The 25,690-nt window shown below is 41.2% G+C and overlaps 1 protein-coding gene across 4 annotated transcripts in view; it reads right to left on the bottom strand.

Annotated features, from left to right (window-relative positions):
• The window catches only part of LOC133151344 (microtubule-associated tumor suppressor 1 homolog), a 64,339-nt gene that overhangs the window by 32,772 nt on the left and 5,877 nt on the right, over positions 1-25,690 (bottom strand). For 3 of the 4 annotated variants that reach the window (XM_061274281.1, XM_061274284.1, XM_061274282.1), the window contains 5 exons: positions 13,946-15,263; positions 13,421-13,867; positions 10,182-10,380; positions 4,841-5,062; positions 1,741-1,953 (listed from right to left, as the gene is read on the bottom strand). In XM_061274281.1, the coding sequence (XP_061130265.1) occupies positions 1,741-1,953; positions 4,841-5,062; positions 10,182-10,380; positions 13,421-13,867; positions 13,946-15,049 (2,185 nt within the window). In that variant the 5' untranslated portion in view covers positions 15,050-15,263. Of the gene's footprint in view, positions 1-1,740; positions 1,954-4,840; positions 5,063-10,181; positions 10,381-13,420; positions 13,868-13,945; positions 15,264-25,182; positions 25,415-25,690 lie in introns of those variants that run through there. The other variant, XM_061274280.1, reaches the window with a different exon arrangement.

Genomic DNA, 25,690 nt, shown 5'->3' on the forward strand with positions numbered 1-25,690 from the left:
TTCCTGGTTTGATTTGTCATGTTCTATTGTCGCCTAGAGTCAGAAATGTTACGTGATTAATTGGCACCAAAATTCATAGGCATCATTCCCATCATTTTGTTCACTTCAACCTGTCAAAGTATAAATGTGTCCTGGTCAATATTTGAGATATACTCATTCAAATATGAGCTCCTATGAGCAGAACCCACTAATACCTCCACAAAATCCCAAATATTATGCTAATCGTTTTAAAAATTATTCTTACAGGTCGAAGTGAACAATAGGAGGAATCCGCATAAGAATTTTTTTGGCGACTGGTCGTAGGTTTCAGACATTTAGTAAGTTGTTACAGCTCCATAGTCAGACAGGCAAACAAACACAGCAGTTAGGTCGCGCTAGCAGCTAGCTCCTATGGCTTGTTGAGGCCAAATTAGTTTTTGACGACTAAACTGACAAGATAAGCAGAATGATTTCACCTTATTACGAGCTCCGTGTCGCAGACAAACATTTCCGAGCCTACCAACAACTGCGTTTGCCGCCGCCAAAGAGGCAGTCAGGGGCATCTTGTCCACTGGACCTCTCGTGGCCGGCTTCCTGCTGATCATCCAGCCAGAGCAAGAGATGCAGCGGCATATGTCGCACTGCCAGTCCATGTGCGCCAATTTCGGATAAATAACAGCAAGACACCAGGTCGGCTTGTCGGAATTGAAACATTTGGCCTTGATAAGATTTGGAGGGCTGGATTTACAACGATTCAGCAGAGTCTGACCACTTAAAGTGCCTCCTTTTTGGATAGGCAGTGAAGGCAGTACCCCATAGGTGGACTTCAGGGGAAATGAAAGTCAAATCAATCCCTACAGATTTAAATTGAATACACTGCATAATTACTTAATAACAATTCAGCTTACAAAAAGCTTCTCGGACCGCATGGTTTTGTGACTTATGAAAGAAAACAAACAGACATGACAGGAGTGGCACTTTCGCTGCAGGGGGGCTGCTCATATCGTGCTCTATTAGGTCAGCCATGGAAAGGCTAATTGTGTGATCATATTTTTAGAGGTTGAAGTGACCCTAGGTCAGTGCTTCTCAATTATTTTCTGTTACGCCCCCCCCTAGCAAGAAGAAAACCATTTGCGCCCCCCCTTCCCCACCGTGACTATCCTAACTTGTCTTGTAAGTCGTAAAATGTTGCACTGTCGCAAACGTCACAGAAGTAACAATGAGAGCGCCACTGCCCCCTGCTGTGAAGATTCGCAATTACACTATTCTAGTACTGCCAAAAAAAAAGCCTGTTCCCCAGGGTCACACGCGCCCCCCCAGGTATTGCACCGCGCCCCCCAAAGGGGGCGCGCCCCACTATTTGAGAAGCACTGCCCTAGGTAGAGAGTTTAGTTGATTACCGTTATTTTAATATTATTAGCGCTGGATTTTGAATGGACAAATTCTGATCGATGCCTCCTCCAAGACGTGAAGGTGGGGGGGCGTGGCTATATTCCTCATTAAAATTAGGCCTTTTTAAAGGCATTACATTTATTTATTTCTCCAAATTAGATGGATAAAATAGAAGATAATTGTTTCTATTCTGATAAAGTAAATAAACTGAGCTTGTTAGTGAAAAATAGACAATATCACGGCTGGATCATCCCTTCAAAGTTCAAGGTGTGCACAAGATAAACAATAAAATTTTGCAGAGGTTTCGGTCCAGTATATGGAATAGTCTATTACGCATCAAAATGTGTCACCTAGTGCTTATCTACCTACCTGTAGCTGTTGTTCGGGACTGCGGTGAAAGAGCTTTGCCTCTGACTGAATGTGACTTGGGAACAGCAGTAACACAAGTGCTGTTAAAAAAGGTAACAGAGTCACAGGAACTACTGGGACCCCAGGTTTTTTTCCCACTCGGACTGCCTATGGAAGGATTGCTTCTGCTGGCCCTCTCGTCCGACCTGGTGATACATGAAGATTTGGGAGAAGCTGAAAAAGACAGAGATTGTTTAAATGCTTGTCAGCTTGTTGTTAAATGTTGCAAAACATCATCTTAACTAAAGGAGATGTCCCATGAAGGAGACAGTATATTGAATAAACTATTAAATTATTCAACCCTTAATGTTACAACAAATACTTTGCACAGCACAAAAATGAAAGTTGTTTGTGGTAGTGTGCAGAAAGATCTGAAGAAGAGATGTAATTACCGTAATTTTCGGACTATAAGTCGCGTTTCTTTTCATAGTTTGGGTGGGGGGGCAAGTTATAATAAGGAGTTTTATGTGTGTTATATGTGTTTTTTTTTCAATAATGTCCCCCCCCAAAAAAAGAAAGTGAAACCGCGATAAACGAACCGCGATGTAGCAAGGGATTACTGTAATTTGAATTTCAAGTGATGTCAGCAGCGCGACGCAGCGCGACGCAGCGCGACGCGGCGTGCCGCGGCGGTTGTTTACAAAAAGGACAAAGATTGATCACGGGATGACAAAGAGCTCCACGTACTACCGGCATCATTAGCGGCTTTGTTTCTAAGTGACACGGAGGACGAAGAGTTTGAAGGATTTAAGGATTTGGAGTGATACAGAAGGTTTGAAAAACTATTATGGCTTTTACGCACGCCCGGTCCTACTCTACGGAGCTCTCTTTCACCTCCGTGGATACAAGTCGGGGGCCGGCGCTCGGCCGGGTGGCTGTCCGGGGACGGTGGATGGGGCTCGGACATGGCTTTTACGCACACCCGGTCCTACTCTACGGAGCTCTCTTTCACATCCGTGGATGGAAGTCGAGGGCTGGCGCTCGGCCGGGTGGCTGTCCGGGGACGGTGGATGGGGCTCGGTCATGGCTTTTACTTTTCCTATTCTATGGATCTCTCTTCCACCTCCGTGGCTGGAAGTCCACGCCGCCACACGCCTGGAAGTTTGTTTTGTTAAATAAAGAGCCGTTTACCACACCCACGTCTTTCCTTGTACTTTGTTAACGCTACAATCTAGTTATATACTAGATTTGTGGAATAACAACGAGGCTGACGTCAGGGCGCACGCGCGGCGTTGTTGACAAAGGACGAGGAATTTGATCGATGGATTTAATGATTTAGAGCAGGGGTCTCAAACTCCAGTCCTCGGGGGCCGCATTCCGACATGTTTTCCAAGTTTCCCTCGTTAAACACACCTTATTCAATTATCAGGCTCCTGCAGAACGTGAGGATGAACTGATCATTTGAATCAGGTGTGTTTAACGAGGGAAACTTGGAAAGCATGTCGGAATGTGGCCCCCGAGGACTGGAGTTTGAGACCCCTGATTTAGAGAGCAATAGTTATTTGATATCTAATTTATATATCGTTATATGGCCTGTGCCTATTTTGAAGTGCAAGCACTGTCAGCTGCGCGCACCCATTGTTGACAAAGGACGATCGATGGATTTAAACGTGTTATTTATGTAATGGTTTTTTTGAATAACTCTGAATGTTACGTCAGGCGCGTTCTCAGCTCTTTGTTTGTGTTTGTCACGTTAGCATACGTATCGTTTAGCCTGTTGTTGCTCGTTCATGTCTGCTCTTGGTGTTGGATTTTGTCGAATAAATTGCCCCCCAAAATGCGGCTCATACTCCGGAACGACTTATATATGGTTTTTTTTCACTTTTTTGGGCATTTTATGGCTGATGCGACTTTTAGTCCGAAAATTACGGTACAGAGAAAACACATTGGTTGTTCTTGCAGTATGTCAGTATATTCCAGTATAAGTGATGTATACTTAATGAAAGTGCTGCTGGTAGTCAGCAAGAAAGCCATTACGAGGGTATGATTTAAAATTGATCCACCAACAAATGAATAATGGCTGGGACCACTAGAACATTTTAAATGGAAACTTTCACATACATACTGAGGATTCAGGAAAGGAAATTGAAATCAAGATGGGGAAAATGGGTTTGATTCATTTACATTCGGAATTTGGCTAAATCTAACATTTGCAATGACTTTCTACTTAGAAAAGGGATTTGTTCCTGGAAAGTGTGTACTTCCAGAGGTCATTCATCTTTAATTAATATTCAACATTTTGTCCCACCATTAATTCTTCAGAAAATATAATCAAAGTGACAGAGAATTGGTGAATAATTGGTTTGCCAGTAATCTGTTAAAAACCAATGTTCCAAAGAGCTCCCAAATGTTGGTGAATGAAGCCATTGTTTAATTTCCAGATCAAGCTTTTCCCACAAATATGAATTTATTCATTGTAGAGTTCTCGCCAACCTCTGCATAACAAGTCTGACATTCCAGTCCTCGGGGCTGACATTCCTAGTATTAAAGACCACTATCTCCAACAGGGCAAAAACAAATGGAGTAAATGCTCATAATCTCTTGAGAAAAATGGGTTCATACCGACAAATGGCACTTTTGTGACTGCTGCCTGATCATTAATAATTTTTTTCCCCATCTTTCATTTTTGTCTTTGGCATGTATAAAAGATATACTACACTTATTAGGAAATATCTTTTTAATATCATTATTGCCTGATCTGAACACATCCAACAATGGACTTGGTTGTTTTGCTTTCAAAATAAGACTTTTGTGTACTTGGCGTTAATGTGATAAAACAATAGAGTGCTAACTCCAGAGTGAAAGTTCAGAACATGATAAAAACATACACTTGTTAAAAAAAATAACCCTTAGTGTTGGCAAATAATACTGCATTATTGTCCTGAAAATGGTAAACAGTCCCTCACATGTGTTAATGTTCTCTGTATCTTGACCAGATGTGCCCCTTGACCTCAACAGAGGAAGACAAGAGCGTTGATGTCAGCACAAACACAGGCACACAAAAACACATGCACGCACGCACACATAGGTTGGGAAGCGGAGAACTGCATCACGATCTTACCTTTGCTTGTAGGTCCGTTATTCTCATTACATCCCAGCACTGGAAAATTAAGGCTCGAAGGTAATCCTTTAACAGGAAGCTTGGATGTAGAATTTAAAACTGGTCGCCCACACACCACTGAGGTTGGTTGGAGACTAGATGTCGTTTTTAAGTTGGAATTTGAAAAGCCAGAGGTCGATGGGGAAGTCGGTTGCTCTTGTGTGGTGCGGGGCTTGGTGACGCCTGCAAGTGTGAATTGTTTATTATTCAAGGTTATGATGCTAACTCACTTCCAATAGCTCTGAACAGATTTGTAAAACACCTTTATATTCAGTTTATACTTGGACAGCATATTCGCACGTAACACATTCATACTTTAATGATAATACCAGGAGTAGTCGGGCTTCCCTACATGGTGAATGGAGAGGCCAAAGCTTCACTTCTAGTGTGCTGTATATGGTAGTGATGTTTTGGTAGTGAATGAAACAGCTCTGGAGGCAGCAACATGAGTTTCACGAGCTGCTCCCTCCCCTTCTCACTCTCACTCGCACACTTTTTTCTCTTCGAACTGCATGTGATTGGTTCCGCACTAACCTAATGGGGGAGGAACGGCAGTTAAGTGTGTGCTGTCTACCTACCGAACAAGAGAGTAGGGAGGGAGATATGAGAGAAAGAAAGCAAGGGGCCACAAGAGAAACAACACCAACACTGGAAAGGAAAGGTCAGAAAATTGTGAAAGTAGGAAAATGGGTAAATATGGACCTTATTCAATTTTATTGACAATACAAGGGTGGAGTGGAGAATGCAAAAAAAAAATCTTATCGAGCTGGGTTCACAAACAACCTGCACAGGCACCCATACAGTTAATTTCTTTACAATGGAGAAAAGTCCCAGTGAGGACAACACAACACAAAAGCCTAAGCCCAAGAAGGAAAAAGAATAGGGCATTTCACAGATAATACCAGAAGACACATTTGGGATATGGATTTACGATGAGAGGTGATATGGGAAGGAAGGAAGGAAGGAAGGAAGGAAGGAAGGAAGGAAGGAAGGAAGGAAGGAAGGAAGGACGGACGGACGGAAGGAAGGAAGGAAGGAAGGAAGGAAGGAAGGAAGGAAGGAAGGAAGGAAGGAAGGAAGGAAGGAAGGAAGGAAGGAAGGAAGGAAGGAAGGAAGGAAGGAAGGAAGGAAGGAAGGAAGGAAGGAAGGAAGGAATCAAAAAAGCAAGAAAGCAAAAAAGCAAGAAAGCAAAAAACAATAAAGCAAGAAAGACATGCAGAGGATACAGACAGACACACAGACAAGACAGACAGAAGGACAGAAAGAAACAAAGAAAGACTGTTTACGTTTTCACCTCAGTCACATTAAGTCACACAAACAGGAGACCCACTGTTGACAAAGCCAGAGCACTATTAGGTGACTGAAGCCAGCAGGAAACATCTGGCTTCATTCAATTTCAATTCTAATGAAATGTCAGACCAGAGAAAGCAGCTGGATTGTGTTACTTAAGAAATCTTTGTTAAGTAAGAACTGGACAATACAAGTCAGGAGTACACACTCGTCTCCAAAGTTCAGTCTTTAGCAGGGCACATGAAATGCAAGGAAGGGCCCAATTACTATTATATTAGCCAACATTCCTACAAATAACTACGTGCATGTACGTAACATTCTGCAGAGAAACCCAAGCTTATTAATTGTTTCTGGCTCCACAAAGCACCACTTTGAATTTATAATGTTGCTTGATGCAGTAAAAAGATTGTTGTATTGTCACGTAGTGGAACATAATTAACACTATTGCGCTGGCGTGCTTTAGCTAAGCAAGCTCGATCTGCAGAGCACTTTGCTCTCGTTTAGACACACTTTTTTCTTTTTTCAACTCAAGTCATTTAATGGAGGATAACTTGGGGGAGGCAACAAATATGTTCTGCACTCTGTGTATCTTTCACCTTTCCCATGCACGTCTCGCTTGTTGTTCCTGCCCTCGAATGTCTGTCATTGGCTAGCACGAAATAACGCTCTTCATAGGCTGGTTTTAGCATTGTATTCAAGGACAAGTGTAAAAATGAGTTGAGCAGGGAAAACCTATATCGTTGATTTGAGGATATAATAATTTCATGAATGTACATATCAATACACCTAGGGTAACAAAACGGTAACCCTAGCCTACAACAAATGACCATCTCCAGCAGTAGATCAAAGCGACATGCTTTGAACTTTGTGGCTGTGGAAGGATTTTGCAGATTAGATTTACATCAACCAAAAATCGTGCCATCACTTCTTTCTTCACAGAGTGTTGCGAGAGCAGCAGCTTAAGCATGGAAGTTCAGACCTCCCTCTCCCCGCCCACTTTTTCTAATTCTTCCGATGGTATCCAAAGGCGGGGCAGCTTGGTGGTGCACTTGGGTAGCACGTCCGCCTCACAGTTAGGAGGGTGCTGGTTCGATTCCACCTCCGGCCCTCCCTGTGTGGAGTTTGCATGTTCTCCCGGGGCCCGCGTGGGTTTTCTCCGGGCACTCCGGTTTCCTCCCACATCCCGAAAACATGCTTGGTAGGCCGATTGAACACTCCAAATTGTCCCTAGGTGTGAGTGCGAGTGCAAATGGTTGTTTGTCTCTGTGTGCCCTGCGATTGGCTGGCAACTGGTTCAGGGTGTCCCCCGCCTACTGCCCGATGACGGCTGGGATAGGCTCCAGCACGCCCGCGACCCCAGTGGGGACTAAGCGGTACAGAAAATGGATGGATGGATGGATGGTATCCAAAGGTGTGCGTTTGCAGGCCAGTCAGGAGGGTTAAAAAATTGGGTGTCCCTGGCATGGGGGACCTTGGCGGTCCAATCAATAGCTACAGAAGCTAGCCATAGGGCCATGGAATGAACACTTATTAGTAGGGGTGTAAATCGCGGGTTTTGTCACGATACGATATAATATCGATACAAAGAACTACAATACGATATTTGCCGATATCTTAAAGCCTGCTGCGATTCATTCACGATATATCGCGATATAGTGCTCTACGATCGTTTTTTTTTTTTTTTTTTTAATATAAAATATAGAACAATAACCTGATTTATAACAATTCATACGCAAAATCAACAAGGTACTGCAAACTCTTTATTTAGGAAATTACAAGAGTATTGTAGTATACAAAGTACTTATTTTAACACTAAACTTTGATGTCGTGTTTCTTCTTTAAATGTGCGGCGAGATTTGTGCTCCCTGAATATTTGATCACCGCATGGCAGGATTTACAAACTGCACGTGTCTTGTCTGTTGAGCCATCTTTTCTTTGGAATCCAAAGTGCTTCCAAACGAATGACTTGAAGCCTAAAGGGGAGCAAATTTCCTCGTCTTTTTGGACACTAGCCATAGCACCAGCCCAGGAGCCGCGTACTAGTTGTCGACTTCCCTTTCACGTGCGTGCTCTGCTCACAACACAACACGCGCAGTGCGCTCCCGGAAAGAGGAAGCAAGCAACAATGAACTGGATTTCAAAATAAAGTTGCGTCTAATGTCCGAGGTCAAACACGGCGATATAAATCGATGTTTACGTTTAGCATCGATGCCAATAAATCGTAGAGCATTATATCGATTAATCGATGTGTATCGATGTATCGTTACACCCCTACTTATTAGTATTTACACAAATTCTCCCTTCTGACACACCTACTGCACGTGTTTTAAGTCGAGGCAGACAAGTATGTCTGATAGTATGACAGCCGAGGCTGTCAAGAACTCATGGCACTTCAGAAGATTAAGCAGATTTAATTAGAAAATAGCTTTTTATAAAGTGTAGTGTAAATGCTGACTCAATCAAATAATTTTTGGTCAGGCTCTTTTCTAGATCATAAGGCATTGAGCGTGATTGGTCTGAACTGAAAACTAAGACATCAGGTCATTGTACAGGGGTATGCGCATGTTAGCATACGGAATGAAACTGTGGTGAAAAAGAAATATGATAGCTCTCCTTTCCCTTATTATTAGTGCATGTAGCATATATTAAAGCTGCATGCAAACTTCAAGTTCAATATAAAAGTAGGTAAGTCTATCCCATTGACTATGTGGAAGGACAGATTTGACAGGTCATGCCCATATATCGGGGTTCTTTCACCCAGAGTCCGAACTGGCATAAAGATGTGTAATGACAGTATCTTACTGTTTGTTTTGTCTTAAACTACCTCTACCATGTAGAACAGTAAACTGTGTGATTTTTAGAAGCCATATAGATAATTTGACCATTGAAAGATGAAGCTGTTAATGTTGTTTTTCACACTTGACATACAATGCAATCTAGGATGTGATGCAATGCTGAAATAGGAAATTAAACTAAGCCCAGTGACCATAAGATTGTTTTAGAATAGATTTGTAATTAAATTATCTCATCACTTACCCAGATTAAGAGTGTTTGAGCACGCACAAAAGAATCTATTGATGGGAATTTTACTCTGGAGTCCACAAGCAGTGGTTTCTTGTTGTGGATTAGCAAGGCCAAGACAGAAAAGTCATTGTCCATCAGAATATGAGTTTTATAACAAAAAAAATTCATTCTGCAGACATAAGTGTTTTGCACAATGTAAACAACAGCCGACAGTAGGTTACCATGGCAAAAAAGGGCCACGTTACACGCACGCACACAGACACCCACCCACACACACATACATACACACACACACACACACACAAGTGAAATTACAGGCTATGAGACACCAAGCATGGGAAGTTGAGAGTCTGAGTATCTCATCACATCACAGTCACATTATGTTTATTCAGATAAACAGAGTGAAACTTTAACTAAAGAAAGAAAAAGAACAAAGATGTGGACGATAGCGGTGAAGGAAAAGCAGCGGAGAAACAAATTCAATATTACGCACCATGCCGTTTGATGATGAGTCATTTACACCTAGTTATAGTGTAAATTCTGATAAAGACTTCAACGAAACGTCTACACTTATGCAACCCTAGAGCTACAGGATATCAAATGGCCCGCCGCAAATTCAGACAAACTCCAAGTATCCAGACTTGTTTCTGTCTATATGTGCTATCTGTCAGCATCAGTCCGCAGCTTGTCACATGTCTAAAAAGTGTAGCCATCGCACTTGCTGCTAAACAATATGTATGGATGTGTGGTTTTTGTGGTATGTGGAAGGTATTTTAACTGTCAGCTCCACTGTCAGAGTGTTCATTTCCTGAACCTGCTCCTGAGAGGAACTTGGAATTTTGTTCCATTACACACATGCAAGCATGCATGCAAGAACACGCATACGCACACACACAGTTCGGAAGTATTGTATGACTAGCATACCGTTGTGTTTCTGATTTCAGGTTTCATAAAGTTAAAGGTGTGTGCTGTAAGAGCTTTGACTCACCATGGTTCTGACTTTGAACATGTCTCACTCTCACTGGAGATCCATCCCAGGCACTCTGAGCAACTTCTTTCAATATAGGTCCATTAGTCTGGCTTTGTCGGAGCCTGGGGCCATCTGGTCCTGGAGGTGGAACTGGTCCCTTATCCACTCTAATGCTTTTCCCTGGCTGCCTCACAGTGGGCCCCAAATTGGAGACTTTCTGCAGGAAGAGTTTATGCTTAGTGACAGAGTTCCAGCCAAGAGGCCCTAGCTCAGAGCTGCGCACTGAAACCATAGTGTTAGCCATTCCCTGCTCAGAGTCAGAAATGAGGAATGAGAAAAGAGGGAAGGGAGGCAGGGAAGGAGCAGAGGGGAGGAGTGAGGGACGTGTGTGTGTGTGTGTGTGTGTGTGTGTGTGTGTGTGTGTGTGTGTGTGTGTGTGTGTGTGTGTGTGTGTGTGTGTGTGTGTGTGTGTGTGTGTGTAAAATGAGTAAAGGAGGAGGAAAAAGAAGAGAAAAAGTGGAAGCAGGGATTGAATACAAAAATCTCATTGTGTTAATCATCCAGGCTCTGACCAGGCTGATTTTTCTTTTAGTCTCAGCTCAAGCATTCCATGTTCCGCCCTCCCCATGATTCTCTTTACCAACACCAGCACATCTGGAGTGAGTTTGCTGTGGTGTGTGTGTGTGTGTGTGTGTGTGCGTGCGAGCGTGCGTGCGTGCGTGTGTGTGTGTGTGTGTGTGTGTGTGTGTGTGTGCGTGAGTGAGTATGTGCATGCAGCATGTGCGTGTGGGTGTATGTGCGGGTGTGTGCGAGTGCAGGTGGTGCAAGTGTGTGTTTTTGCTGAATTACATTTCATAAAATTCTTAACATTCCTATTTTACAATACAGTGCTGTTATAACAAAAATCGGTGCTGAGTTTCAAGGAGGTTTGTAAAAGATTATTGATATTTGATGTCATTTCAAAGCGGAGAGTTAATTTCAGTTGAGTTGAGATACGTATGAGTGCTTTGAGTTGCAGTTTGGGCAAATTCAACTCCTAAGTCAAGAACCACTATCTTGAAGCTTTTCAGGGGCAGAGACAATGAATTATTCTTGCATTCCCATGCCCACTGCACATTGATGCAAGAGGGATAAACCTAACTCTAAATAATCTAAGTCTAAAAAATTGGAGACGTATTTGCATGCTAAATTCAACTAAGCTAAGATCGTGATCATTAAAGACAAGCAAAAGAAAAGACTTGTTGCATGGAGTACTTTGAGTCCTAAACATATTTTTCTCATGTATGTACTCGTGTAGGTTTGTATTTGCATACATTACAGCCGATAAGTTTTGAACACGCCCTTTGCAGACACAACCCTGTTGGGGCAGGTTTTAGGCATGTCGGAGGTCACAGGTCTTGAAAGGCAGCACATGCTCAAGTGAAAGTGTAGAGCAGTGGTCCCCAAACCCCGGGCCGCGGACCAGTACCGGTCCGTGGATGATTTAGTACCAGGCCGTACAAGAAAGAATAAATAACTTGCATTATTTTACACCTCAGTGGCGTGTACATAACACAACATTACTCATGTTATGTTGTTGGCATGATATTATGAGAATGTTGCGAGTAGATTTGCCTAGAATACACAGTGGATTTACGTTTATTATTATATTATACTGTGGTGTTCGCATACATCAGCGGTTCCCAACCTTTTTTGCGCCACGGACCGGTTACATGTCAGACAATATTTTCACGGACCGGCCTTTACATAAATATATAAATAAATAATGAATGTATAATAAAAAACGCATACCGTATTTTTCGGACTAAAAGTCGCTCCAGAATATAAGTCGCATTAGCCATAAAATGCACAATAAAGTGAAACAAAAACATAGATAAGTCGTATAAGTCGCATTTTGGGGGAAATTTATTTGACAAAATCCAACACCAAGAACAGACATGAACGAGCAACAACAGACTAAACGATACGATATGCTAACGTGATATAAACACAAACGAAGAGCTGAGTACGGGCCTGACGTAACATTGACAGTTACGTGACCATCTGTGTCACTCCAAATCATTAAATCAATCGATCGCCCTTTATGTCAACAATGCCAGGCGCGCGCCGCTGACGGCGGTTGCACTTTAAAATATTCCACAGTCTCATATAATTATAAACAACAATTTTATCAAACAATCTCTGTCATTCCAAGTCATTAAAACCTGTGATTGAATCCTTAGTCCTTTATGTAAAACACCGCCGTGTATCCGCCGCGCCGCAGTTGCAGTTCAGATTACAGTAAGCCCTTGCTATACATCAAGGTTCGTTTATCGCGATTTCACTACATCGCGGATTTTTGACTTTTGAAAATTTGGGAAAAATTCACATATAAGTCGCTCCCCCACCCAAACTATAAAAATAAAAAAAACGCGACTTATAGTCCGGAAAATACGGTAAAAGTAAAACTCACCATTAAATATCTGCTCCGTAGCTTTGCGGGCTTGACTGGAGAAACATGTTACGTGATCGGGACAACGTCTTGACTTGAATTAATTGATCGTTGATAAAAAAAAAAAAAAAGTTTTTTTTTCTGTGCGTCCCGGTACCAAATGACCCACGGACCGCTACCGGTCCGCGGCCTGGTGGTTGGGGACCTCTGGCATACAGTATTCCCTCATCCATAAACGTCCATAAACAAAGTGCAGTCTGTGATTATTTGATTTATTGATGCTTTCGACATTTGATTTTATATTTTCTAGAATTGTTTTTAGAAGTTTTCTTCGCAAAAATCGTGACATCATCAAACAGCGGTCCGTGAAAATATTTTCTGACAGTAATGGTGGTGCTAAAAAGGTTGGGGACTACTGGTGTAAAGGTCACAGACCACATTCACATGCATGTGCTCTTTTCTTTTAATGATGTCAATTCGGAAGTTTTAGGTTTTGAATTTTGGTTGCCTTTCATTTGTTTTTCACCCAACCCACAACTCTAGTTCATACAGAGTAACAATGGCTGTTTTTTAAGACAAGGAATTTCAAAATTCTGAGGCCCATCATGGAGCTAACAATCCCACCCAATTTCCACATGTTCTCACTAATAATAGATTCCAGCTGATGGCAATACAAAACTATTTCACAGTGACTATACACATAATCCATAAGCCCTAAGGACAGATCTTTTTCCTTGAACTCATTTGATGAAAACCAACATCAAGTTTAACCTTTAAGTCTGAAGGTGATGAGCTCAGATGAAAACACTATTAAAAAGGGACTTACCCAGGAGTGATTTATTGGTTTATCCAAATTGGGCAGAGTCAGAAGAGCCTCACCAGCGTCCTCCCAATAGTCCTCCACACATTCTTCACCAGGTATGGAACTCTGATTCTTACACTCTACATTTACTACACTTTTATCAGAAAGCTCCTGGACTAGCTTTCTGGGTGTTACCGTGCATTGCTCTTCAGTCACCTTCGTGTGCAGGGCACCGGCGCAGTCTGAAAGTGTTCCGCTGAAGGCCAAACTCTGCCTTTTCGACTTTTTTGAGTCACTGGCTGCTGTCTTATGGCTGGTATTGCTGTTAGTGTTTTGTCGTCGGATTGGTTTCAGAATACCAGCCACTTTAACAGTACCACTAGAGGGTCTTTGCCTTTTACCGCCATAAAAAGTCTTCATTTCCTCCTTCCTAGGGGAAGCCTTCCTTTCAATCGCTGATGCAGACTTATTCTATAAAAAACAAGAAGAAAAGTTCAGAACAAGAAATATTGAATAAGACATAAGATGGATAAAACAAAACCACAATACCTGGCCCGTTATTTTTGGTGGCGACGGTGTGGGTCGTGATCCAACTTTAGCCTTGATGTTTTTAAGGTCCAATTTGGATAGCCTATTTTCGTCACTATTTGACATTTTGGAAGCTCCAGCCAAGGGAATGTTTGATTTGAGTTTTAGTCTGCTTGGGTTTCCGGCAAGCTTCTTATAGTTTTTTGTGCAATTTAGTAAACGGACATTGTCCTTGGCTTCTTGGACAGGACTGACTGCAGAGGGAGTGACAGCCAATTTGTGGGTGGTGTCACTAATGTCCTCAGATGTTTTGCCAAGCGAAGTCAGCGGACACATAATCTGTACTTCTTCGATGCCTACCTCTGATCTCGGATCATTCATAGTTTCATTGTTATTGAGCTGGTGCTCAGGTAACAGCACTCTGCTAAACAAGCTTGGATTGGGTGAGTTTGTATGGGCTGTGCTGGTTCTCGGTGCATCAAAGTCTGAGCTGATTGAAAAATACAAAGCTTCATCTTCAGCAGCATCATCATGATCAGCAATATCATCATCTACAAGAATTTCAGTTTCTTCTGAGTCCGGAGTTGATGAGCCATGTCTCTTTCTATTTCTGTTGTCACAATTATTACCATGGTCCTCAGTATCAGATATCAGAGGTGGGGACAGAGCAAGGTTGTCATTGTCATTCCTGGTTTCTTGATGTTCACCAGCACTGGCATCAAGGTAAACTGATAAAGAGTTGTCATTTGATTCTGACATCTCATTTGCTGTTTGCATTTTTGTAAATGCACCGACATTATCTTTGTCGAAAATATTTTTGTCCTCGTGCTCACAGTTGGAAATGTCATCCTCTTCAATTTCTTTTGTTTCAGTCAATAAAGTCGTTGTCAGGGTGACTTCGAGCATGTCATAGTCTTGAGGACTGACAGTATATCCACTGCTGATGCTGCTCCGACTGCATAATGAGTCTGGAGATGATTCTCCCAAACTGATGGAAGGCGAGGAAGATGAGGAAGTTGGAAGAGCATTTCCATTGTGGTCTCCTGCACTGTGAAGAGAGAGTTTCATGCTGGTGTCACTTTTCTCCTCATCGGTGACACTCTCACTGGGATTACAAATACTCATCTTATTGTAAGGACCATTAAGTCATCCTACAATACCGCAAAAATTTCAACCACCTTGAGCTGAACAAAAAAAACAGAATGTGAACATCTTCAGACTCTACATTGATATTTGATCAAAAGTCCAATCCATTGTCTGGACTCAGAAGGTTTGGAGCGTCACTTCAGTATCCAACAGGGATGCTTCGGGGATTGGCTTCATCGTCAGACCAAAACATCTGAAAGAGCAGAAGGAAGGAAATTTGTCGAATGTTTGTGACTGTGTAACACAGACTTCAACTAAATTAATTGTCAAACTGATGTAGTTATTCATTCATCCATCCATCAATTTTCTGCACTACTTGTCCCCACGAGGGTTGTGGGTGTGCTGGAGCCTATCCCAGTAATCATCGGGCAGTAGGCGGGGGACACCCTGAACTGGTTTCCAGCCAATCGCAGGGCACACAGAGACGAAGAACCAGCCACACTCGCACTCGCACCTATGGGCAATTTGGAGTGCTCAATCGGCCCACCAAGCAATTTTTTCGGATGTGGGAGGAAACCGGAGTGCCCGGAGAGAATCCACACAGGCACGGGGAGAACATGCAAACTCCACACAGGGAGGGCCGGAGGTGGACTCGAACCCGCACCCTCTGAACTCCGAGGCGGACGTGCTAACCAGTGCACCACCGTGCCGCCCTGATGTAGTTATTTGGGCAGCAAAATAAAATAGTGGTTGGATGGACAACGAGAACAAACTAGAAGACGTCCCAAATGTGCAATCCCTCTCAAATTTTGTCATGGGAATACTTCAAGCTAAAAGCCTGTATGCTACGGAACCAACTACATTTGAACCTGCACAGATATCTGTCTGCATGACTACTGTACGATGGAACTAGACCAGTGCTGCCCTCTGCAGGTTAAAGTTGATTGAGGCATGGCTCAATGCAACGTCAACAAATAGATTAATTTACAGCATGGTCACTGTTTCAAATTTTCACCAAATAAGTGTCCCTCTTCATCCATATAAATCAACAAATTGTGCTACAACTATACTGTACTGTAAATGTGTGTGCGTGTGTGTGCGACTGTGTGTTTATATGGGTCAGAGGCAAAATGAAAGGAGGAGCAGCCATATAAAGATGATCAGATTAAGGACAGTGTGCAATCTTCATTATCTAGCAATGACTGTTGGGCCTCTGGGTGACAACTCCAGGTACAGAGAATATACATGTACCTTACTGAAGAAGAATCCCCTAACTTTTGTGCTGTCCAAATTGATGCTTCAAGTTGAAACGCAATTGTGAAAAATACACCTCTACATTTTCACACAAGTGACATCAAGCACAATATGATGGTCTCTATTTCCAGTATGTAATTCACCTGACCCTTTACATGACCTTAGAACTGGACATGGAACATTCCACCAATTTCAATTTCAATTAAAATTTCAATTACAATTGCAATAATATCATTATAATTATAATGTATAATTATATAATATAGTTAAATAATATATAATTACAATAAATTGGCATAAATGCACAAAGAAGTTTCTAGGTGTATTTATCTACAGTAATTCCTCATAAACAGTTAAGGACTGTTCTCCAAAAAAAGGATATCCGGTTATGCAGTTGACATGAGTACTCGAATAATCTGATCACTCCATCCGATAATCTGCATGTTAACAGTTAAATAATCTGATCACTCCATCCGATAATGTGCATGTTAACAGTTAAATAATCTGATCACTCCATCCGATAATGCGCATGTTAACAGGCTCACTGCAAGGTTGAGCTGCATTTAGTTTTAATTAGCCTTCAGTAATCCTCCCGCAAAAATAATCTGGCAAGTGACAATAAATTGTTTTAAACTATGGTTTACTCTTAGGAATGTTAAAATTTTACATAAACAGTGCCTATTTTGGGGGGAGGGGGCGTTAACTCAGGCCTGGAATAGATTATTTCTAATTTTGTTATTTCCTTTTCTTTCTTTTACTAATTTATTAAAAATTGGAACAGGTTGCAATCCTGTTTTCTTAAAATTAAGAGTGAATTACTATGTTTTGTGCACAATCCTGCAGAATTCTCATGAGAACAGGCTCTGAAACATGCATTCCACTGGCATGAAAGGTGGTTTCACTGGCGGGGATAACCCAAACCAATTAGGTTGTCAACTCACTTGACATCTCTATCAGTTTTCCTCTGCCCACAGAAATGAACCATCCCAAAGAGCAAAGCGCAGCCAATCAGCAACACATTAGGGTCATGAAAACAGGACTGTAGTAACCTTCAGGCAATCACTTGGATGTCGTCATCCAAGTGTTTAAAAATGTGCCGGGGGCAATCTTCAAGACTGCACTGCCTGTCTATTCATACCTAATTGCATTCCAAACAGAGCTTGAAGCAGCGCTGCAACTACTTATGACTATCTTTTTCCCAATGTTTTAACTATTCAACACATGAAGTTGATAACTACTGAATAAACTGTCGGTATTTTCCACGGAAATTATTCACTTCATGCATACAATAGCAACAGAGACAGTGTAGTGGCAAACTTTGTTCATGCGGTTACTAATCAAACCACTTCGTGTGGGCATCTTAAGGTTTTCTGACTCGTATCCTTTTCCAATGCATTTTCATCATACATATTGCTTCGGTGGTGTACTGATGGATCAGTTGAGTTTGCTTTTGTTTTCTTTAACTCTTGAACGTCTTGATCAATTTCTGAACAAAATAATCTTCTCAATAAAAAACACAAGAAAGTTCACATAAAATAGCAATATCACTTGGTCAAACACCGTCAATCTCATAATGCACGGGATACGGATAAGGTAAAAAAATGTGCCTTCATTGCTACTTGCCTGTGCACTTCTCTTAATCTAAATCACATGTATCCCATAGAAACCTACTAATACTAAAATTCTACGTAACTAATTTAAAGCTTTCCTAATATTCTTCTGAATGATCAAACTAAAAAATATTCATCCAAATTACGTTCTAATAATTTGGCTCAAACAGACAGCTATTCTCACTTTCTCGTTGTTTTCTGCTTAATCTTCTAAACTCTAACCATACAGTGGTACCTTGATTTACAAGTTTAATTACCGTATTTTCTGGACTATAAGGCACATCTAAAAACCTAACGTTTTCTCAAAAGCGGACAGTGCGCCTTATAGGCCGGTGCGCCTTATATATGGACCAAATTCCTAAATTTAAACCAGCGGTCATCGGGTAGTAGGCGGGGGACACCCTGAACCGGTTGCCAGCCAATCACAGGGCACACAGAGCCGTACAACCATCCACACTCGCACCCACACCTAGGGGCAATTTGGAGTGCACAATGGGCCTTTCAAGCATGTTTTTGGGATGTGGGAGGAAACCGGAGTGTCCGGAAGAAACCCACGCAGGCTCAGGGAGAACATTCAAACTCCACACAGGGAGGGTCGGAGGTGGAATCGAACCGTCACCCTCCTAACTGTGAGGTGGATGTGCTACCCAGTGCACCACCGAGCCACCAATTTGAGACAGTGGATGAAAATAACTATACCGGATTTGGTTCAGGAGCTCAAACCATCTGACTCTTTCAGAACTATTGTGAAATCTGTCTCCTGAACATGTCCTGTCTCAAGCAGGGGGACATGTCTGGCACTGGAGGATTTGAGTCCCTGGCGACGTAGTGTGTTACTGATGGTCGTCTTTGTTACTTTGGTCCCAGCTCTCTGCAGGTCATTCACTAGGTCCCTCCGTGTTTTTCTGGGATTTTTGTTCACCGTTCTTGTGATCATTTTGACCCAACGAGGTGAGATCTTGCGTGGAGCCCAAATCAAGGCCATTATTGACCAAATACTTATTTTCCACCATAATTTGCAAATAAATTCTTTAAAAATCAGACAATGTGGTTTTCTGGATTTTTTTTTTTTTTTTATTTGTCTTTCATGGTTGAAGTGTACCGATGATGAAACTTACAGACATCTCTCATCTTCCAAGTGGGAGAATTTGCACAATTGGTGACTGACTAAATACTTTTTTGCCCCACTGTAGCTGACAACGAGCCACTTCTACAAAAGAGAACTCATCTCAAACCTTCCCTCCTTAACCGAGATTGTCGAGAAAGTGTTAATGATCAACTCAACAAATTCTTGAACTCAAACTGAATTTAGCCCGGAATTTCCACTCCCGCAATATAGGTCAGCCCCAATCGTAGTAATGGCTTAAAAGATAATCGTATCAGATAAGAATTAAGAATCTTACTCCGTGGACAGTGAATGTTCGACTGGCACACGCAGTGGAGGATAAATTGTTTCTGCCTTTTTGGAGATCACAGAGGAAAATGGTATCCATAATAAGATAAGCAGCCACACTATCACTGACAAACCTGCCACCATGAAGTGTGCTGGTAAATGCTGACATGAAGGAATCCATCTCCCAGTCCATTTCAAAGCCATCATGCTTCTCAACTCTGTTACACACCAGCTCACAGTTCAAAGACAGCTAGATGGAACAGGACTTTCAAACAAGTAGAGGTTCAACAGATCTGGGCCACAGAACAAGGTCCATGAGGACGTGGTGACTGAGTGAACCCAGCTCCAAGGATTGACTGCAGTTCGAGCTCCATTCTCACAGCCCACAGATGTGGCAGAGGTAGCCCAGTGACGGACGGCACTGTGAAACGATAATTCTTTGCGGTGATCGCTCGGGCAATTATGCTTATGCTGTTGTGTAGTGCACACTTCACACGAACCGTGAAGTACTTTGGAACTCACCAGTAATCAGCAAACGTGAACAGTATTCTGTATGGCTTCCCCAAAATGCCAAGAGAAAAGAGTAAATATATTGTGAGGGATACTTTCAGGTTCTACTAAACGGTGGATAGTTTTTCTATTTACATGACACCAGCATTATTAGACAGATCTTGTAAAGATGATTTGAGTGATAGTCGTAATGGTTTTAAAAAACTGAAACTGCAAAGCATGTACATTCACATGAAATAAACTCAATAAGGATAAAGCAACTTTTCACCCTATGTGTATATACGTATCATTATTTAACAGATATGTACATATCTAGAAGAGTCCCCCAAAAGATCAGTAATTTTTTTAATTTTTTTTATTTAACCTTTATTTACCCAGGCAAACAATGAAGAAAAAGTTCTTATTTACAACTGTGGCCTGACCCAAAGAACAACAGTAAGGGAGCAGAAGGCTCACCTTTACTTCATCGAAACATTTGGCAAGTACACCACTGCGTCACATTACAGCAGCACTTCTGCAGTCAGCAGAGATGCAGCCAGGAGTATGAGAAGCAGTGGTGCAACTCCAAGCTACACAGAAATCACATCCACAGCAAAAGCGGTTGCCATAGAAATAACAGCCTTCTCAGTTACTCAAAAATTTGTCAGTGTGTGACTAACATTCTATTCACCAACAGTCACAGTTGAAGGCTTGTCTATTTTGATTTGTGATTTAAACAGGCAGTTTTTCGTGTACTGTGATATGACTGATGAAAGGTTTGTGACAGAGTGTTTTCAAATGAAGGAAAGGACTCCTTTGCGCCACAGAAATAATAGTGGATACTAGGGGTGTAAATCACGGGTTTTGTCACGATACGATATAATATCGATATAAAGAACTACGATACGATATTTGCCGATATCTTAAAGCCTGCTGCGATTCATTCACGATATATCGCGATATAGTGCTCTACGATCGATTTTATTATTTTTTTTAATAAAAAATATAGAACAATATCCTGATTTACAACAATTCATACGCAAAATCAACAAGGTACTGCAAACTCTTTATTTAGGAAATTACAAGAGTATTGTAGTATACAAATTGCTTACTTTAACACTGAACTTTGATGTCGTGTTTTTTCTTTAAATGTGCGGCGAGATTTGTGCTCCCTGAATATTTGATCACCGCATGGCAGGATTTACAAACTGCACGTGTCTTGTCCGTTGAGCCATCTTTTCTTTGGAATCCAAAGTGCTTCCAAACGAATGACTTGAAGCCTAAAGGGGAGCAAATTTCCTCGTCTTTTTGGACACTAGCCATAGCACCAGCCCAGGAGCCGCGTGCTAGTTGTCGACTCCCCTTTCACGTGCAGCAACGCCGCGCACTGCTCCCTGCTCCCGGAAAGAGGAAGCAAGCAACAATGAACTGGATTTCAAAATAAAGTCGCGTCTAATGTCCGAGGTCAAACACGGCGATATAAATCGATGTTTGCCTTTAGCATCGATGCCAATAAATCGTAGAGCATTATATTGATTAATCGATGTGTATCGATGTATCGTTACACCCCTAGTGGATACGCAAGGTGATGATAGAAATACAAGGAAATCATCATTTGGAATATGTGAAAATATTACGAAAATGTAAAAACACTCAGGTATGTATGTGCAAATACAAGACCGATATGCTAATAATTAGGGGTGTAAATCGCGGGTTTTGTCACGATACGATATAATATCGATATAAAGAACTACGATACGATATTTGCCGATATCTTAAAGCCTGCTGCGATTCATTCACGATATATCGCGATATAGTGCTCTACGATCGATTTTTTTTTTTTTTTAATAAAAAATATAGAACAATATCCTGATTTATAACAATTCATACGCAAAATCAACAAGGTACTGCAAACTCTTTACTTAGGAAATTACAAGAGTATTGTAGTACAAATTGCTTACTTTAACACTGAACTTTGATGTCGTGTTTTTTCTTTAAATGTGCGGCGAGATTTTTGAATATTTGATCACCGCATGGCAGGATTTACAAAGTGCACGTGTCTTGTCCGTTGAGCCATCTTTTCGTTGGAATCCAAAGTGCTTCCAAACGAATGACTTGAAGCCTAAAGGGGAGCAAATTTCCTCGTCTTTTTGGACACTAGCCATAGCACCAGCCCAGGAGCAGCGTACTAGTTGTCGACTCCCCTTTCACGTGCAGTAACGCCGCGCACTTCTCCCTGCTCCCGGAAAGAGGAAGCAAGCAACAATGAACTGGATTTCAAAATAAAGTCGCGTCTAATGTCCGAGGTCAAACACGGCGATATAAATCGATGTTTACCTTTAGCATCGATGCCAATAAATCGTAGAGCATTATATCGATTAATCGATGTGTATCGATGTATCGTTACACCCCTACTAATAATGTATTGAATTAGTAATCACTTCTGAAAACCTCTACCAGAAGTGGCAAAAATAGTGCAATGTACAAATGAAAGCACAAAGTACCAAACGATTAGATTGGCTGTTTGCCATTCCAATCACAAAATGGTCCTGCAGTAACTCTAGTGCAGATCTAGTTCACATTTCCCATCTTCTTTAACTATTACAAAAGCAATATTAGCAGAAAGATGAGCAGAAATGAATAGATATTTCTTTTTACTCTTAAACAAATACCTCAAAGATGGTGACTTGCTCTCTAAGAAATATCTGCCCTCATGATAAAAATAAATAAATAAAAAAACAGAGCACATCGAGTGGCCATACATGGTCAGAACTCTGCAGCTCAGGCCGTGAGCTGCACAGAGGGCATTAGTGCTGAAACCAAGCAAATACAAAAGTTTTGACTCAGTTCTGCATTGTGGCATCTTGACTGGCATCAATGGAGTGAAGGCTCAAGATTCTCATCAATGTCAACCAAATACTACAAGTGTATCATGACAAGTATGTGATTTTTCTTTTGGTTTTTGCATAAGCATGCAAAGCAACCATTCAGCACTAGGAAATAATGTACAAGGGGCCCCCAAAAAACGGGCTATTTGGTACACAGAGACAGTAAGTCCATGAAAACTCAAAGTTCGTAAAAAAACAAAGCAAAACTGTATGTGCAGAACTTCTTGAAAATAGGCAACAGGCAAAATGAGACAAAGGGTAGAGCAAACAACGTGCTAGAATAAACAAGCGGTATTCAAGAGACAATTGCCCTCATTTGCTAATGTGCATGCAGACCAATTTGTGCAAAACATGTAATGAGTGATTTATCGATTCACTTTGTGCCTGGATTTGTGCGTATTCAGCAAATAAATTTAGAACATCCATAGAATATGCGTACGCACAACTAATGAGGGATCTTGTAATACAAACCTTTTAAAAATAGGATAGACTGAGAAAGTTATGAACTTCTCTCGCAGCTGTTTTTATTTCTTTGTATTAACCTTCGCGGAATGAAGTGATCTGTCAAACAGATTGAAATGAACATGGCTTATACTAATTGGTCATTTAGAATGAAAACTGATTCATCGACATACTAACAGTTGTGCGAACAAAATGAGCTGGTGCGCACGTGTCCTGAATTTGACAATGATTTTGAGTATATTCTCAATTTGTGCGCACAGTACGAACATCCTACGCATTTATTTAGTAAATGAGCCTTATTGACGAGCAGAAACAAGTGCAGCGCTCCCACTAATTATAACTACAGTCAATGTAATGGTTGGTTGTATATTTAATCCTTTTTTAAAACTAGTATTTGTTTCCATGCCACAATACAATATTGTGCAATAGTCTAGCTTTGTTTATATGAGCCTTTGTCAAAGTTACCACTATGACTTGTAAAACATAAACTAATAGGACAAAGCAGGTTTGCGCAAATGAATACACAGAACTTTTGAAGAGGAATGCTTCATTTTGTAATGTACAACTGATGGACCTTGGGCATTAAAGGACTGTGCGATATCTGATATTTTGGTATCAATCCATACCAAATAAATACTGGCACCAGTATTGCACATACTGATACCAAGTAGATTTAGATTTTAAAAAAATGCAATTTTAGATTGCTTGTCCTATTAAATAACATGTTTTGTGCAAATTCAACTTTCTTGTTAAGTTCTTAACTGTGGAAAGATAATGTAATGAAAGTTACCATATACAAAGTAGTAGTAATCTGCGTATTCTACCGTAGTTTCTGCCGCTCTTAAATTTCTTTAGATATTAAAGAGCTAACTGGGAGATAAAAAATATCAAATAAAGCATAATACTATGACTCAACGTAAAATGTACAAAATGATTATTATAGAAATAAATGTAAAGTTGATACTTGGATCAATCCAAACAGCCTTATTAGGCATGGTAAAACATTAAGCATTCCCTGTGGCCAGATAGCTTAACAGTTTCAGCTGTCAATATGTTACAAGGTACTGTACTGCCATCTGACTGTAAAATCACCTCTGTGTGATAGCCTTGGGTTGTGTATCAGGGATTGTAAATAATCCATTGCAAGTTTTTTTCCAGGCCCAAAATACATCAAAAGCAAATTTCCCATTTGCATTATCTACTGACATGCCTACAGGAAGTGGACAGCTGCCTTTTGCCTAACATGGAAGTGCTGCATACATAGTTTATTACATCTCAGCAACTAATTACCATTTGTATCTAAATAATGGTGTATAACATTTTGTCTACCTGCGAGTCAACATAGTAACTACTATGATAATTGCCAATATCCAACCCCCAGAACAATATTGGTACCTCCTGTTTATTCCCCATCCTTGATTAAACAAGAAGTAGCCTGCTAACTAAAAAAACATAAACAGATCCAAATGGTAAATTCTTTAAATTCTTTTCACATTTATTAGAGCGCATCCTTGGTGGAGGTCTAAACTCTACTTGTGGCATTCTAGTATTTATTATCATTAGGCATTGCTGAAACAACAAATGTAATGATGGCCAGTGATTTTTGCACTTAAAAATGTTGGGGACTGCTGCTGTATAGTACAAACAATTTTGAAAGGATTAAGTCTTATTTACATTAGTGTGCATGTTCAGTAGTTGTGTTCAGCAACAGAGGATTCAAACGGATATCGCCTTCAAGGTCCCAATCCACTTATCACTGATGGTAACCAATGTCAAATGTGTGCTGTCTTTACAGAAATTCTTTGAAAGCTTCCACATAATCAAAGCCTGAAATTTACATTCCAAGATCAAAGACATTTTCAAAAAGCAGAAATGTGTAACTTTCCCCCAACACAGGTTAATGTTAAATGATTGACTAGCATTGCACAGGTCAACGTTTCAAAGTCCATAAACCATTCACTTCCCAAATGTAATGTAAGTACACTTACATACTATGTCCATACAGACAATCACATATACATACTAGTGATGCAGAAAGCATGAAGGCAACATTTGCCTATCAAGGACATAACTTACCAAACCTGTAACTTCTAGCTCAGAATTCCTTTCTAGTTGCGCAGTCAAGAAATGTCTGTGTAGGGGAGAAAATTCATGGAAGCACCGTCAAATCGCCTCCTCTCCCTGCTTCAGTCTAGCATGTACTTGACTATGTGTCCTCGCGCACACAATCTTATACACAAACATTCCTCCTCCGCATAAACACACACATCGTCACACAACCCCACGCTGCACTGCACGCTCATGCGTCACATCAAATTATCACTGCTGTGGGCAGGCGCGAGAGAGGGAAGACTACGCAGTATGTGACGTGGTCATAAGTGGGAAGGGGGAGGCAGGGAGCCCGAGGCAACCCGTTGTATGGTTTGCTTCTGGCAATTCAGAGGGAAGAAAAAAAAATGTGCATGCCACAGACAGAGCAGAGCAATACACAAACACAGACAGACCAGTCCAGGGTGGGAGGTATGATTCAGTTGTGTGTTTACACGAGATGTTGGTGGGTAGGTGAATGCGTGACTAGCAGGTA

The sequence above is a fragment of the Syngnathus typhle genome, linkage group LG3 (assembly GCF_033458585.1).
Source record: "Syngnathus typhle isolate RoL2023-S1 ecotype Sweden linkage group LG3, RoL_Styp_1.0, whole genome shotgun sequence".
Taxonomy (NCBI): domain Eukaryota; kingdom Metazoa; phylum Chordata; class Actinopteri; order Syngnathiformes; family Syngnathidae; genus Syngnathus; species Syngnathus typhle.